General features: G+C 38.2%; 3 protein-coding genes across 14 annotated transcripts in view; 1 reads left to right on the forward strand and 2 right to left on the reverse strand.

Moving 5' to 3' along the window:
* LOC105265985 (agrin) overlaps positions 1-8498 on the forward strand; it is a 219642-nt gene extending 211144 nt beyond the window's left edge. For 5 of the 6 annotated variants that reach the window (XM_011303875.1, XM_011303885.1, XM_011303849.1 and 2 more), the window contains 7 exons: positions 1389-1583; positions 1730-1903; positions 2443-4042; positions 4358-4611; positions 4954-5050; positions 5124-5243; positions 5499-8498. In XM_011303875.1, the coding sequence (XP_011302177.1) occupies positions 1389-1583; positions 1730-1903; positions 2443-4042; positions 4358-4611; positions 4954-5050; positions 5124-5243; positions 5499-5931 (2873 nt within the window). In that variant the 3' untranslated portion in view covers positions 5932-8498. The remainder of the gene's footprint in view (positions 1-1388; positions 1584-1729; positions 1904-2442; positions 4043-4357; positions 4612-4953; positions 5051-5123; positions 5244-5498) is intronic. The other variant, XM_011303856.1, reaches the window with a different exon arrangement.
* The window catches only part of LOC105265931 (histone H2B.1, embryonic-like), a 69389-nt gene extending 53918 nt beyond the window's left edge, over positions 1-15471 (reverse strand). For both annotated transcript variants that reach the window (XM_011303765.1, XM_011303773.1), the window contains exon 1: positions 14871-15471. In XM_011303765.1, the coding sequence (XP_011302067.1) occupies positions 14871-15036 (166 nt within the window). In that variant the 5' untranslated portion in view covers positions 15037-15471. The remainder of the gene's footprint in view (positions 1-14870) is intronic.
* On the reverse strand, positions 8959-11271 carry LOC105265899 (actin-binding Rho-activating protein). Of its 6 annotated transcripts, none has more exons than XM_011303711.1 (3): positions 11025-11271; positions 9478-9858; positions 8959-9193 (listed from the first exon to the last, which is right to left on the reverse strand). In XM_011303711.1, the coding sequence occupies exons 1-3, from the start codon at positions 11040-11042 to the stop codon at positions 9092-9094; spliced, it is 501 nt and encodes a 166-aa protein (XP_011302013.1). In that variant the 5' UTR covers positions 11043-11271; the 3' UTR covers positions 8959-9091. The 6 variants fall into 6 exon arrangements, with proteins under 6 accessions (XP_011302013.1, XP_011302021.1, XP_011302029.1 ...); XM_011303719.1 differs by lacking the exon at positions 11025-11271 and adding an exon at positions 10493-10593; XM_011303727.1 differs by lacking the exon at positions 11025-11271 and adding an exon at positions 10401-10484.
* Positions 15472-17401: the final 1930 nt, after the last annotated feature.

The following is a 17401-nucleotide window of genomic DNA, read 5'->3' on the forward strand; positions in this document are numbered from 1 at the left end:
TTGATGCATTTAGCGTGTTCACTTCCAAGAGTGACTAATGACGATCATTTGATTGAATAAATCAGCTGGGTTACCAGTTTTCTCCATTTTCTTTGGTACCCCATTTTTTTCAATTGCTTGAACATGCTAATATAAATAAATCATATTAAATTATAATTATTATTCATTAATAAAACCGAAAAGCCCAAATAACAAAAAATCAACAGTCACTCATGAATATCCCCAATTTTTTGAATGAAACGTAATTATCTTCTCCAATTCAAATGACATTTTTCCCAGGACATGCATTTATTATAAATTCAAAAAAACTCTGAGTCCTGGAGCTCAAAAGGTCCAAGTATCAAAATAATACCGAGGAATCTGAGGCCAAGTGGAAAAACCAATGAAAGTCAGCCTTTGAAGTGAAATAATAGGAAGCACAGGCGGTTCCTGGAATTAATTAAACCCCCCATTCTCATCAAACCACTCGCAAGATGCTGCTGAGTGGAGCGATACGGTTTTTCATCTGGTGGGTTTTGTCCCGTAGAAATTACCCTCTCAATGCTCCCTATTTATGTTCCATTTTTACTTATGAATTACAACACGAGTATCAAAGAGTACTTTCCCGTCTGATTTTCCGGGAGAACGCTTTCACCGTTCCTTTCGTTTTACTCCAATGATGAGTTTTCAAGGATAAATGAGCACTATGCCCCGCTAATTTTTACCGAGAAAAAAAAATTTCACTCTCCACTCCCTCAAAACGCTGGTTTCACTCTATTCATGTGCTTTAACCGACTGTGGGCTTAACAATTATGATCAATGTGGAGGGGTACACTGCCCTCTCCACTTTTATTTAAATGTCAACAACTCATTTAGTTTTTCCATCAGGAAAGATTTTTTTTTCCGGAAATAAAACCCCTACGGGTGAATAGTGGCTCAAGGTGAATTTATCGGTATTAATTTATCGGTATTAATTATTGAAGGGTTTTTTTGTAATTTATTAGATTTCCGGTGAAAAAGGGGTCGTTAAATTTTTTTATAAAGTCAATAGTTTTTTAATTATTCGGGATTTAGGAAAACTTGAAGATCGGATCTTTTAATTGTTAATGCTTACCTGCGGAAGTAGTTTTTCTCTTTTTAATGAGCCCAGACCCAGCTGGGCTAATGAGTTTTCGTTTCAATTATGCATCTCAGGAAAATGTCAAAAACAGCTTTAGCATTGTCTCTTCATTGTTCCTTCGTTTTTAGCTGAAGAATTCTGAAACTAGAACTTCCATGAGCATCTCGTAATTTTTTTCCTTCCTGAGAATTTCCGCAGCTCGCCGAATTTGTAAAATCGATTAAAAGGGATTTCTGATTTTGGTCTAATTGAAATTTCAAGGGGTAGGTAAAGACAAAAAATCTTTCAGACGATCCAAAAGTGAACACCGACTTCCCAGTAAAGAGATTTACGGCTGTCCAGTACACGCAACCAGCGGCAGCAATATCTCCATTGTCCAAATCAACGAGGCATCTTCTTGGTCCTGAGCCAGACTCCAGGTACTACTACACCCATCGGGCACAGCAGGAGTCCATCACCATTGACCGGGATAATCTCAAACACGGTAATAAGATTTTTTTCCCCACAAGGATGCAAATTTCCACTAAAATCGCCGGAGATGCAGACATTTTTCTCTCAAGACTATTTCTTTTTATTTTCTTCTCATTCTCGTACTCGGGGCTGTTGGGGATAATGATCATGGGCTTCCAGGTGTCGCAGCTGCTTCGAGGCCGACACCAGCAACTATTCGCGTTGTTACTGCACTTCTTGGGGATCTTTGTGCTGATGATAAGGACTGCACAATACCGAATAGCGAGTGTGTCAATGGGGGGTGCATTTGCTCCAGTGGATTCTCGGAGACGAGCGATCGACAGGAATGCTTTGGTAAATAAAATTCTTCGGTCGTTATGGAAAATTTAACGAGATGCTTTTCGAGTGACAGAACTGTTCTCATAACTTCGGATATTTATTACTGTTTTGCAATAAATTTTAATTGATTTCAATTTTTTTAGTTCAAAATTTCGGGGCGTGCGATTTTTAGTGGAATTGTCCGCGCTAATGTTTTATGCATGCAAAGTCTCTTTTTCTTCTTTCAATAACCTCAGCTTGATTTCCACTAATTAATTTCTTCCTGAGTAATGCGAATTATAAAAAAATTGGAATGATGTTTTAAGTATGAGAAATTGTGCGATTATCTTGGAAAATAATTTATAAATGAATTGCACGGGTAGAAAATTCGCAATTTCATAAATTATTCGATTAGGAATAGAAAATTTGAAGTTTTAATATAATTATAATATAATTTTGGATTATCCAAAAATTCAAGGATGTATTTATCCGAATTCTGAATTTTTCAAATTTCGCTTGATTTCTGTTAAATTTTGAATGAACTTCTCGAAATAAATCCTGCGTCCTCTTGCCAGCGAATTATTTGCCAGTGACACCCTCGAAGGAGCTCCGGGCGTGTCTCTCGTACCCCTGTCACTCGTCATCGACGTGCATCGATCTGCCGTCATCGACATTCGTTTGCATCTGCCGTCCGAACTACACGGGTCTCCTCTGCGACGAGGAGATCAACAAACGAGAGTACGAGATACCGTCATTCGACGGAAAATCCTACGTGCGAATGTCCCGACTAAAAGCCTACCACAAATTCAGTATTGAAGTTGAATTCAAGACGTACGCTGATAACGGAATAATTCTCTACAACCAACAAAAGAGCGATGGAACAGGGGATTTCGTTTCTCTCGCTATAATCGACGGTTATCTCCAATTTCGATACAACCTGGGAAATGGTCCGGTGATTCTGACGTCTCCAGAGCGCGTCACACCGAAGAACTTCCACCACGCGACAGCTAAACGTTACCACAAGGATGGCGTCCTGATCTTCAATAACGGAGAGGACATCGACGGAAAATCTCAGGGGATCCTAAAGTCCCTGGACCTGAACCAGGACACGTTCGTGGGCAACGTTCCGACGAACTACAGCCGAGTGTTCGAGAATATTGGCACGAGTCAAGGCCTCCTCGGGTGTATCCGAAAATTGAAGATCAATCGATCCCCAATCGATCTCCACATTAATCACGACAAAGAAGTCCTGGAGACATATCGTGTGAAGGAGTGCACAGAGAACGCGTGCGCCTCACTTCCCTGTCAAAACGGTGCGACCTGTCAACCAATTTTCGAAGAGGATCTGTGCAACGGTCGAGAGTGTCCCAACCCCAAAAAAGGAAAGGGCAAACGAAAGGGACACACAACCCCTGGATTAAACGTCGTCAAGTGCAGGGGTTCACACTGTGCGACAGTCGATGGAACTCCCAAACAGAAGAGATCGAAAAAACATCCGAGGAAAAAATGCATCGGGGCTGAGTGCGATTACGATTACGAGCTCGATTACGAACCAAATTTCGATAATTACGCTGTTACACAATATTCACCACCGGAGTACAAGTGCACATGTCCACCTCAGTTCACTGGTGTCAACTGCGAGGAATCCCTGGATCCCTGCATCGGTGAGCCCTGCAGGAATGGAGGTGTCTGCGATATCCTCCCACAGGGTGGATACGTCTGCAAGTGCCCTCCAGGGAGAACTGGAGAACACTGCGATGTTCTCGATGCTGATCTCACTGAATTCCTTGTCCCTGAATTCACTGGGGACGGATTCGTCGAGCTCGAGTGCCTCGATGGGGTATCCAAAGCCTTCTCCATCGAGCTGTGGTTCCTCACCAGAGCCAATGATGGACTTCTTATCTATAATGGACAGATGAATAATGGCAGGGGAGATTTTATCAGCTTGAATCTGGTCCAGGGGAGGCTGGAGTTCAGGTTCAATCTGGGGAGTGGAATTGCTAATATCACGTCACCCGATGTAGTCACTCTTGACACTTGGCACTGCGTTAGGATCAGCAGACTCGGAAGGGAGGGACTCCTTCAGCTCGATGAGGGCACTGTCGCTAGGGGACTCTCGGGAAATCCCCTGACGGAACTCAACCTCGAGATGCCCTTGTATATTGGAGGAGTCAAGTGAGTTTTTTTTAAAATTAAATATCTGACTTTTAATCTTCTTTCGATCTTCGAATTTAATCGATCGGAATTAATTTACTATTGATATGCATTTTATTTTAATTTCATTCTTAACAATATAGAATAATTTATATCCAAGAATTTAAATGACTAATATAATTTCCAGGAGAAATTCAATAAAATCGTAACGAGTCGGGATTTATCGATAAAATTTATCCGCCAGTGAAATAACTCATTAAAACGTTAGTTCATAAAAACGAGGCAATTCGGGGTTTTATAACTTGTAGATTAACCTGTGTACTTTGAATTTTATAGACACTGGAGAGAAGTCCATCGTTTTGCTGGGGCTTGGACTGGTTTAGTCGGTGCTGTTCAGAGATTAATGGTCAATGGCAAAACCTTCCAGAATCTGGCTGTAAACTTCACTCAGCACAATACAGAAGTGTACGACGGTTTACCATGTCCCAGTAACGAGAATCCCTGTCACAATGGGGGTGTGTGTTTGCCACTTCTGAATAGCTACCTTTGTAAATGCGCAAGTGGTTACAGCGGACTCCACTGCGAATTTTGTAAGTTTTGGATTAACAGTCTAGTTTCTCGTTGTTTGTATTTTCAATCCACCAAAATATTACTTTTCATTCACCAAAATATTACGAATGCACGACGATTTTCAGTCATTTTCACAAAATCTCATCGTTATCTTTTCTCATTGTGAAACATTTTCCTTATTATTCCGTTATCTTCTCCAATTATTTTACAGTTTCCAAAAAATCCCATTTTTTCTCCTTATGCAAAAATCTGTTATTTTTTAAATTATCCATGTTTAATAATTTAAAAAATTCAGTGCCTTTTCTGTATCTCATCTCTAGACAATAAATATTCTATCTCTCAGTCAAAATAATTAATTTTAGTCATGGGATTTGACGTCTCGGGTGGTGAAATATCAGACAGACCCGTAAGATTCGACGGAGATAATTTCCTCCAGTTTAAACATCGCTACAGCAGAAGGTCAGTTAATTATCAGTATTCATCTGATGCATTTCCACTACTAATTAACTAACAACTCCTTCATTGTAATCAGTACTAACACATCTACCAGCAATATCACGTCCACAACTTCCGAATATTACGAGGAGTCGTACTCTGACTACGAATTCGAAGAGGATCTCGATCTTGAATACGATAATTACGACTACTCAGAGTAAGTGAATCTGACCCAATCCCGTTTTATTCCTCTATTATTCCTTCATGTATTGAGAATGAGCTAGAATTGAAGTATTTATACCAGATCCAACTACTAACTTTCTGCAGTCCATCATCTAAATTCTAGCATTCTCAATTATTAATTCTAGTGAATTATTAATAAAAATGAATTAAATAGATAAGCTGAAAATTCCCCGAGTACTAGACCCGATACCATTATCATTACATGAGTATTTAACGAATGAATTCACAGACGAAAGGGTCAGCAGTCAAATAAATTTGAGTTGCGACTTCGCACAACGCACTCAAACGGGTTAATAGCTTGGATTGGTCGAGGTAAACTGGAACACCTGATTCTCTCCCTGGAGGAGGGCTATATCTTGCTGACATACAAGGGAAAACACGATCACGTCACCCTGAAGTCCCGAGAGCGAATAGACGACGGGATATTTCACCACATAAAGGCAGCCCGTAAGAAGAAAATGACAATTATTCAAATAGACGAGCAGCCCCCGGTGAAAGTCGCGACAGAAGTGACTCTTCTGACGACAAATGGAAAACTCTTCGTTGGGGGGAAACCAGGACACCAGGGGATCAGGGGGTGTGTCACAGACTTCATAATTGATAAACGAAGACTTCCCCTAGCCCGACGAAAGATTGACTTCTGCCATGACAACGATGTATGATAGTCAACAAGTACTTCACTCACTTCTAGATAATGAGACGTCCAATAGTATTCTCACTCAAGTACAATTACCGATGATGAAGAATACCCATTTTTTGAGGGATGAAATTTGATGCTTGATCTATTAATCGAGGATTAATTGGCTCTGGGAGATACTCGAGTTTATTAATCAATTAATTGAAGAGCTTTGGGATTGCTTCAAGTCTTTATGAGAGGTGACATATTTTTTTGGCAATTTTTGTGCAATGTTTATGGGACACGGTCTTTATCATTTCCACGTTTGATCGGCATTTTTCGAGATGAATTGATAATGAGTTTAAATTTTTAATCGGTACATCTCTTCTCAATTCTCAAGTAAAATAAAAAATTGGAAAAGAAGTAGAATCGATAATTTCATATGAATGATTCGCTATGAACTCTCTGATGAAGACTGAAATTTCCCCTAGTCCTTCTCTTAATTAACCTGAATAATCGATTACTGCAACGAACAATCACGAGATTGAATGACTAGTGAAGTGTTGATGTGAAAGAATAAATAAACTAAGTGCTACATTTTCATCGAAGGACAATAATATATTTTTAAGACATGCATAGAAACGAAGAGTAATTAACGACTAATGATAGATGATCTTGAGGGGATTACGTATGAATTAATGATCTGCTTGATTCTTCGAACGTGACCTTGAGGTATTTAAGGTACGTCAAGACTGATTATTGCGGAGATACTTTGATTGTAAGGAGATTATCACGAAGTAATTATGAGTAATTTGGTGTTATGTTTGAGTGTAAGGTAGAGAGATTTAATATTATGATAATTGATAGATAGAAAATATGTATTTTAACGGACTGTTGAGTTATGCCAGTAGATGATGAACATTGTTTGAGGTAGCAAAAGCTTTTTACAAATGCGCAGACATAGAGAGATATCCGATAAATTCAGGAGTGATGGGATTTTCAAGCGGAACACGTCAATCCTCTGATCTTTCTGATTTCATCCCACCATTCCTAAATTTCATCGAGTCACAATCGATATGTAACATTCCATTTATTGGACACCTCGAGATTATGGATAAATATAAATTAATGAAATCGATTAATTAATATAAGAGTTAGCGATAAGGGTACGCGAAGCGATAAGAAAATCGAGGATTATAATTATTAACCGTTAAAGGAAACCTGTATAACAAATTCAGTGGAGTGTGAATGGGGGACTTTGTAATTGAGTGGAACAATCGAGTTTACTTGTATTTTCTGATAATTTCTCTGGGATATGTCTGTTTTTTTAATTTTCGAAGCTTTTGGTGTCCACTCAATTAATTAGTGAGAGTGAATGAGGATATATGGAAAGAATAATCATATCTCACAGAGTATGTAAATAATCGTAATTTCTTCTACCACTCGTGAATTTCCTCACTACTGCGTGAATTTAAATTGTGCTAATGTTGTTAACGACCTAAACGTAACTCACAATTGGGCCTTTTAATGTCATCCAATTTTTGTAAATTTCTCCGATGATTCTAGCTCTTCCTGTTTTATCTATTTTCGATTTTTGTTTATGGATTTTTATTTTTGGGATTTGCTGTTGGCAAAAGTCGATGGAGAAATGGAGAGAGAAATTCTTGAACCATTCTCGGGATTTAGTTTGGAAAAATCTCGAACTTTTGAAAATAATTGGGGATTTTTCCAGTAGTTCTCGGTTTTCGGTTGAATTATTTCGTAAGGAGAGACGGAACAATTGTATACGTTTTTGGGATAATGAGGAACGGGGGCGTTACGAGAGGACGAGGTGAAGTGGTTTCAAGGCAAAACCCGCAATTGTATTTTTTTTTAATTTGAGAAAAATGAGACTAGATACTTCAAGACAAAAGACAAACCCTTTAGTTTGTCGATGTTGTGGAGTAGATTGTAAGTTCATCTGGTGATTCAATCATTTTTTCCTGAAGAGAATATTTCTCCTTTTTTGGGAAAGGAGAAATACATCAGGCATTATTTTTGCACTTGAAAATTGAATTGGAAATCATGATTGCACTGAAACATGTCGATAGGTTTGGCTTGCCTCTGTGCGAATAATCAGACGAATTGACACCTTTTTCTGGGAAAATTAAATTTCGATAGGTTTCCGATATGACCCACGATTTCGACACAGTGAAGATTCCGATTGAGATGAATCTGACATATCTATCATGAGACAAATATGCAACAAGCTACAAAATTGTTAACTTCGTTTTTTTATCGGGACTTTTACTCCTGGATTTTTTACATCGAACATATCTTATTCAACCTACATATCGTACGGTCAGTAATATCAGTCTACGATTAACAAATCACCAAGGGAATGCCACGAATTGGGATAAAATGCACAAGTAATTTTAGTACTGAGTGGAGGAATTTGTTTTTTTCTTTAAAAAAAAGTCACTCTTCCACAGGGGAAACTATTCTTGGTGGTAAAAAGAAATTTTTAGAACAAAAACAAACACGAGAAATTTTCTTCTTGATTATAAAATTGGAAATTGAATTTGCGTCGAGCTTCGTTCCAAGCGCCTGGAACGGCCTAAACTACCGAAAAAATATTTAAAAAAAAAAGAAAACGAGAGACTTTGAACTTTGAAGAACTCTTTACATCTTCGCGCGTCGATTCCCAGAAATTCCTTCGAATTTAAACTGCCAACTTGATCCCGATGACGTGACATCTTTGAGAATCAATTAAGAAATAAAAATGGAGAGCAATGAGTCTATGCCTCGTTTAAAAATCATAATTACACCTCGGAACTTTTATAAAGTTCGTTTGTGTAATTGTTACCTCTGCGCGAAGGTTTTACACCTCATTAGTTTTTTACTTTGATACCGTCATACTGTGACTGTAACATTTGAAAGAATTTAAATTCTACTGGAGCTATTATGTAACGCGCATTGTAATGTGAACTGTATATAAATATATAAATTATGCAATTATATGTGTTTTTTTTCGACTCCTCAACGTTTTCACTGGAAGTTATGGGGTAAAATGAAAAAAAAACAGCCAGAGAGATTTAATTTTTTGTATAAAAATTTATGGAACCACGGTCTATATCACATATCACAATTATCCGATGACACTTTACAATATTTACAGCGAGGTCACTCACACTGTCGCACAGAGTTTATTCACCATTTTTTATTCGTCAGTGGACGTCTTTCTTTGCATCTTCAATCTTCTGCTTGAAATACGCACGGATTTCGGCGATTGGTTTCACAAGAAATATTGGAACGTCGTCATCTCGTCTCTAGAAACAGCAATTAACGAAAAATTATAACCGATTTTACCTATCACAAAAAGAGAAGTATTTGCAAATTTGTCTGAAAAAAAAAGGTAACTGATAAATTATCTCGTTCTCCATTCAATTATTAACGAATAAATTAATATTCAATCAATAAAAATTCTTCAAAAATTCTGACAAATGAAACAATGAATTTCAGAAGGTAGAAAAATATGGAAGAACGATGGAGATTAAAAAAGAATGGAGTGACAGATAAATATCTGGGTGATTAATTAATTAATGATAAATACCTGAAAAAGAACTTCGCCCTCGAACTCAATCATCCCCTGTTTCCTCGCCCTCAGCAGCAGTCCCACACACTTATCACTAATTGCAACATAAATATTGAACAAATCCCCAAAGGTAATCCCCATTATTTCCGGATGGTCTTTGCACGGTGTACCATTCTGCTGAATTATTTCACAAAGCTCCAGCATTTCTCGTAGAATATGTGCAGTAGCTTTTCGTCCACGTATGTCCGACAACGATCCAGCAGCTGGTCTTCCATATTCTTCCTTTGAAAATTTCGGTTTGTCCAGGTTTAATCCACTTGTAAAAGGATTTCTGCTTTGACTCGCCATGTGGTTGTTCGCTTGTTGGTTGAACATTGCAACTTTATCACTCAACGACACCTTAAATAAACAATAAAAAATTGATTCCCATTTCCCCACACAACAAATTCCACTCCTATCCACAATTACCAGACAAGTAATTGCATTAAAATGCAATTTGCATGCAATTATCCAGATTTTTGTAAATCAGACAATGATCAATAATCACGTCACCCTTTGCTAATTACTATAATAATTATGATTGGTTACTATTTGTTGTTATTGCCTGAATTATTTTCCGGTTGAATTGAATCTCGTCAGTTTAATGGATGCCTTTAATTTGCTGTAATTATTCACATGAGTCTGAGTTCGCAGAGAGAAGTAAAAACAACTTGAGAACCGAGTAGCAGGCAGAGAGAGTATTTGTGGAGCTTCTAATTCCCGGTAATGACCCTTCGACCTTTACAAATAGCTTTCATGTGTCATTCTCCCCTCCATTAAAAAAAAAATCATTCCAATCTATGAATTTCCCAAAATCCCACCGTGCCCATTAAAAAACCCACCACAGAATTTGTTATCGTCCGCAACAATTGATTTTTCACGATATAAAATAATTTTTAAACCTAATCTATATTTTTAGTTTTTTCTTGCAGATTATGACAGGACATCCCTTAAATAACCACCACTGAATGAATGAAAAATGACATTCACTGACTCTTAAGTAAATCACTTGAGCTCTTGATTTATCTCAGGACACGACAGATCGACTGACAGACGTCTTGTGAATTGATTTACCCGGGTGAATCGGATGGATCTACGACGATTAGAGGAACGAGGATATGTGAAATATTTGGATGTCATCCAGATTCCTCATGGTGGCCCTGATCACGACAACTCGTGGCATTTTGTCAAGTTAATAGTGTCTCTGACGAGCAAGTACACTCTACTGACACGTGAACACTGCACGAGACTCGAAGGGAATTTTTTGTAATTAATCGATGATGTAAAAGTGACTGTGACAATCGACATCATCGATTCATCATTGAAAAAAAAATCAACATCCAAGCGACCAATCCGTTGGAATCGATTTTGACAGTTAATCTTTTTTTAGTAAATTTTGCTATTTCTATTCAATTCGGGGATATTCCGAAAATTATAAGAAAGGAGTGGACTTTGACAGATTTTATCTCTGTGGAACTGAAGTGTTGTTAAAAAAAATTTTAATTATTAAGACAAAATGTACTTACAAACATCGCCGTCGACATGGTGTACAATTAAAATCTTCACAAACACAAATAAATAAATAAAATATCCCGGCTTTTGGGAGTATTTTCCGACCGACTAAAATAAATTGTAATTAACCAAAAAAATACTGCAGGTATTAATCTGGAATTGAATAATTGATTCACGATCGAAAAAATCCGGAGGGAGAAAATCGTTACCGCCGGCAAGACGTGCGTCTCGTGAATACAATCTCCCACTGCTGTTCAGGTCTCTTTATATAAACCCGAGTGGGAGACCGTGGATTTTCTCTCTTTCACAGATCGGCAAAAATATTTTCCCCAACTCAGTGTCTTTTCCATGCCAATTTCGAGTACCAGAGGTTCGTCTCCCCCACGCAATTATTTGGTTCATTGCCAGATTTAAGTACGGGCCGAGTATCTCTGTGAATCCGGTTATAAACCAAACAATTCCGAGGGTGAAAATGAGGAAGAATGAATATGTGAAATGATGAGAGAAGTGTGAAATGTGCATCCCGATTATCTTAGCAAATGTTCTATAAAAACCTGAAGCGCACGACTAATGGTTTCAAAATTTGAATTTTTTGTAAATAAAATGTTCGTAAATATTTCGCAAAATATTGTTTATGTACCGACAAGCATATATATGGTAATTGAAATGAAATGGTTCAAAAATGTTTAAATCTTGATATTAATAACGACTAGTCAAACGCCACAAAATTCCGCTCATCTTTATATCATTTACGAGAAATGCGGAATAAATTCACCCCAAATATAACTTGGCAATTTAATCTCAGCATTTAATCGCGAATCGTTCACTCGTCCAAAATTAAAATCCACTAAATTATTCGACAGTCCCATAATCTCGATTTAGCATCTCAATTATTTTTAGATAATAATATTCAACCAATGAGTGCGAACTTCCCCTTAATTTCCGGTAATAAATTTTATTGAGTTATCCGCGATTGAGAAAATTTTTCAGCCGGAAAATTGAGGGGAAAATTTTGGGAATCATCGAATTCACCGAGAATTTCTCGACACGTGTTCAGGAGCTAAATCCCTGGCCGAAATATTACTCCGGTGTATAGATACACTCGTTACTTGTCATCTGTGATGTATGACTCGGATTAAATCGAACTATCTTTAATTTCCCACGAAATGCGGACGAATTCGCGAATGATTTCCCCCGGTGTCATGGGATCACCCATTTTTTTTTTTAGTTTAACTGGGGAATTTCAAGAGTGGGAGGCCGTTTCTTAAATTCGCGAACTCGCGGGACGAATTTACTGAGAGATAATTTTTTTACAAACATTTTGGACTATTTTATTCTGTTTAATAATTTCTCGCTGACTTTTCGGAAATTTTTGGTGTATTTACACCCCAGAGGAAAATTAATGAATTAAATTAAAAAAATTATTACCATCAACGCAATTTAATTTATTTTTATACGACACGAGACCGAATGCGCGCTCCACCCCCGCCATTTGATTTTTATCAAAATTGATTTTTATAAAAAAAGGACTTTCATTAAGAAATCTCAAATTTACTCGCACAAAATCTTTCTTGATTTTGGATTCTTTCGCAATTTGAAGACGTAGAAAAAAATTAAAAAGGGTGTCGAACCCCCCGCTAAAATATTCACCCCCCGTATTACCTAAAAAGGCGAGACATAAACTAGTGATGAAGGTTCCTATGTTTAGCCGGAAGTACGGATTTAACTCAGTTTTGCGTCGTCTCAGGCTGAATGAACGGTACGTCATTGGTGTATACCGACACGAAGTTGTAATCGAAATTCCTTCGGGGATACTCATGCGTCGAGGAGGCCATCATTCCCAGAATTCCCTACCGTCCATTGACGAATAATAACACACGTACCAATTCAACAATATCGCTCTCAATTTAGAACGACTGGCATCTCATTCCCGAGAGCTTGACGACATCGACTCCTCCGACCCACGCCATTGAACCCCACGAACTTCATTTTCGCTCGCCATTTTTTATTTTACACAAAAAAAAAGTTCATCAAGTATATCCAAATCGTCAATGTACTTGAGTAAAGTATATTGAAAAAATGGTCGTCATTGACTTGTAATTTTTATAAATCTTCACCATGAAAAATTGATGCAAAAGCTCGCGATAGACTAAACCGAGGACGTTAATTTCAATTTATTTTCATCGCCACCCGGACAATTTTTAACTCATCACAAATGTGGAAAAACCCATTACCCAATGGGACAATAAAGCGAAAATAATAGCGAGGATAATTCGGCTGGTGTGAAGAAAGCCTCGTAATAAAGTGCGCATCATCCACAGTACATTTGGCACGAGTTATTAAATCGCTAGGTAATTAGGCGTGTCTGTGTGAAAATCCTATATCTCACTATTTCTCAAACTCAAAATCTTCAATTCACTTTTGAAAAATTCCAATGCAGATCTCACCCGCTTTATTTCCCTCCCCGTTTGTCCTATTCAATCACTCTTTTTAACTAGATGATAACTCATTAATTATTCATATTATAGAACGCTTTCGACAACGTAATCTTTTTTAATAACTACTTAATTTAAAAATGTTATTAATTATTATTAATGATAACTTCAAATAACTTTTTTTCTGTTTGTATTATTTTTTTATGGCGATGAATGGGGCGACTGGCCGACCTGAAGGTTTTGGGACTTTAATTCGGTGGTAGGAAGTGGAAAATTAGAGGACAACCCGAAGGTTAATGAATGTTTATTCACATGGAGTTTAAGTGGTGATGGATGAAAAATGTCTCTGCTGTCATAAACAATTGGAGAATTAATAGAAAAAACAGTAGAGATAGAGAGTCAATCTTGCTCAGGGCCAAATACCGCGCCTCTTCCCATTTTTCCACTCACCGAATTGTTTTTAACACTCGAGAGATGATTGTTGTGCCGTTTTCAATATTCTGGCACGTGTCCTACACTCATCTTAAGTCTTATGTAATGGTAAATAACTATCAGCGAGAAACGTGAGATAAAGTCGCCGGACGGCACGTGTTTGCAGTCGAGATTTATTTACTATCTCATTTCAATAATTGTTGTGATAATACAGTGATAGGGACTAGTTTTTCATTTCCGACAACTCGTGGCAAACGTCCAGTTCCTACTTGATTTTGAGGTATTCGTGACTAATATTTCGGTGACTTTTGTGCCAAAATCGCGAGAAGAATCCCAACTCGCGCTCAGGAATGTCATTGATGTTGAAAATTTATTCGTCAACTGTTAATTTCCGTGCGAAATGAAATGTTCCATATAAGTTATCAAAAAGAGGCGTAAAAATTAGATATTGGGAGGCCATCCACGGGGGAAGTAAATTTTTCAATAAAAAGTGCAAGTGGTAAGTGATATCGTATGAATGGCCACATAAATTCAACGATTTATTGTCCTCACGGATCACGTGAATCGTTCCATAATTATATTGAATATTTCCCGCACGCGCGTGGAGAATAATGCGGTGAACGTTCAATCTCATTGACATCAATGTAAGGAGAATGGCCCCATAAGAATTTCTTTATTCACAATTCTTTGTTCTCCAGAAATATTTACGCCCGCCAAAACTGATTGGTCTGTGAACCTTTATTTACACACCCGCGACTTCATAACTCCTAATATACCGTTTGTTGTTCCAATAAAATTCAAGGCCATTATCGTGAGTAAGTTCCATTGGCGCGAGACGAAAATAAATAGCCACGAAAATTTGCCCGCAGTTTGTCAAAATAGAAATGGAAAAGAATGTATCTTTAAAAAAGAATTCGTTATCCCGAAGCCCGGCTATTTCTGGATTCCATTCATCATGTTTCCTCAAAAAACAGTGATTCTGAAATTGCTAACCTCGAAGCCTCTGCAGCAATCCCTCGAGGATGCTATTCCCGAATAAAGTTATGATCCTCAGAATTCTTGTGGCTAGTCCGGTGTCAGGATACATTTGCATCAAAACTCTGTAGATATAGACAGCATTGCTCCACCGTTTTCTTTTATGGCTCTTCCTCTGCTGCATAGCTGGAGTTCTTCACTGGACGAACCTCGGGAACAAAATAAACACTAGACGCGAAATACCGGTTTTTTAAACCGTCAGTTATTTGGACCGCCGAACCAACCAGAGCTGCCAGCGGTGGCATTGGCTCGCTGCTCCTATGCGCAGAGTCTATATTAGGGCCTGCGCGTCACTTCTTAACTTCACTTCAACTTCATCGGTCTTCGAGTGCACACCGAGAACAGCATTTGAACGCCTCAACAAAAATCATCGGTTCTTTTCAGGGCCCCAAAAAATTATTACGAAGGATAATATTAGTTTTATCAAACATTCTTATTAACGAAACTATTGAGTTAGCCTGCAATTTTTTTATTTCAAGGACAAAGTCCGTTCTTAATTTTTGGTTTGTCAATTATTCCGTCGATTTTCTCATCAAAATTTGAATTTTCAAGAACACGTCTAATTTTTTATGCTGCTTAATATTCATTATGCTAAAATGAAATACAATGACGCCAATGAATATTCAAAGCGTAAATTTTTTTTTCCAATCCTCAAGGAAAAAATTAAAAAACGACATCCTTGGCGAAATAGAGAATTCTCGGAATATTTGATAAAATCAAGTTATCCATCGCCGTAATTTTTTGGAGCCTTGAAAAAGGCAGAGAGTTTGTGTTGAGTCATCCAGGAGCTGCTCCCCTCGACTCTCACTCGAAGACGGATGAAGTTAAAATGAAGTCAAGAAGCAACGCGCAGGTCCCTATATAGAGTCTGCGCGCAGGACCGCCGAGCCAATTGTAGCACGGGTAGCTCTGATTGGAGCGGTGCTACAACCGCCGGAGGGGTTAAAACAACGGCGTTTCGCCGGCAGAGATCACTTCGCTCCTGATCTTCGTCCGGTCCAGAGCTCCAGCCAGCAGCGGTGATATCGGAATTCAACGGCCAAGCAGTGGAAAAGACGATCCAGAGGGAAAGCAGAATTGTGCTGCCTATATTGAAGGACACCCAACGCGGGTGGTCCAGCGACGCTGTGCTGTCTACATCCAAGGAGTCCTGAAGCGAGTGGTGCAGCGACGCTGTGTCGTCTACATCCAAGGAGTCCTGAAGCGAGTGGTGCAGCGACGCTGTGTCATCTTCCAATTTTATAATCGGCTCTTTTCAGAGCTCTGGAATTCTCAATCCGATCGATTCTTTTTTAGAGTCCTGAGTTTTTTTAATTCGGTTGATTCTTTCTAGAGTCCTGGGTTTTTAAAATTCAGTTGATTCTTTCTTGAGTTTTGGATTTTTTGCTATCCAATCGGCTCTTTTCAGAGCCCAGGAATTTTCATAATCCGATCGATTCTTCTTAGAGTCCTGAATTTTTATAATTCAGTTGATTCTTTTTATGAGTCTCGGATTTTTCGCTACCAATCGGCTCTTTTCAGAGCCCAGGAATACTCATAATCCGATCGATTCTTCTTAGAGTCCTGGATTTTTATAATTCAGTTGATTCTTTTTTGAGTCTTGGATTTTTTGCTACCCAATCGATTCTTGTCAGAGCCCTGGAATTCTCGATTTGCTAATTATTTTCAGGACCCCGGACCGGCGCAGCAGATTAGTCAACTGACTCTTAGAAAACGTGGATCGACACAGTGAATTACAAAATCAAATGGTGAGAGGTTTGGGAGGATCTTCGGAGTGGACAACTCAATCCAATTTGCAGAGCCCTGGATCTACGCACTCAACTCTTTGCAAAACTCTGGATTAAACAATCAGCCCTTCTCAGAGCTCTAGATAACTCAATTCGCAATCGGCCCTTTTCAGGGCCCCAAATTTTTTATCATATAGGCTAATATCGATTCGCTATCTACTTCGTTCAATATAAATTGCTATCTTATTAATTATTCCGTAATTTGTGATGGTTCAACTTTTCAAAAATGGCCAAGAGATCTTGTTAGTAATTCACACTTGAAACCAATCGGCTCTTTTCAAGGTCAACAACTCTATCGACGTAAAAAATTAACGAGAATTCGTATTTGAAAAATCTGAAAATCTATGAAATCTCATTGGTCAAGGAAGCGAGCTTTTGATTGGCTAATGGTCTTGTGGAGGGGGGAAACGTGAGGAATGATTATAAATAAAGGAATTTCGGAAAACCTCCTCAGTTTCGGTTCAGATTTCCAAGCGAATGGATCAAGTCGAGAGAGAAACGATTATCTCTAATTCAAACCTCGTGGGTGCTAATGATAACTTCAAGTATCATCATTTGATGAAAATTTTTGCGCTTCTAAACCTAACTTCCATTACTCTTTCCTTCCTGGATTCTTCGCCGATTTTGAAATTAATACGGAGATCGCGATCGCTTGCAATAAGTGGGAAATACTTAACCAGATAGAAATTAAAATTTATAGTT

Source organism: Fopius arisanus, unplaced genomic scaffold (assembly GCF_000806365.1).
Source record: "Fopius arisanus strain USDA-PBARC FA_bdor unplaced genomic scaffold, ASM80636v1 scaffold00002, whole genome shotgun sequence".
Lineage (NCBI taxonomy): Eukaryota > Metazoa > Arthropoda > Insecta > Hymenoptera > Braconidae > Fopius > Fopius arisanus.

Excerpts from the sequence above, each read along its gene's own strand:
- LOC105265899 (XM_011303711.1), bottom strand. Across the intron at positions 9,194-9,477 it reads AGGGCGAAGTTCTTTTTCAG|AGACGAGATGACGACGTTCC; the intron begins GTATTTATCATT and ends TGCTGTTTCTAG.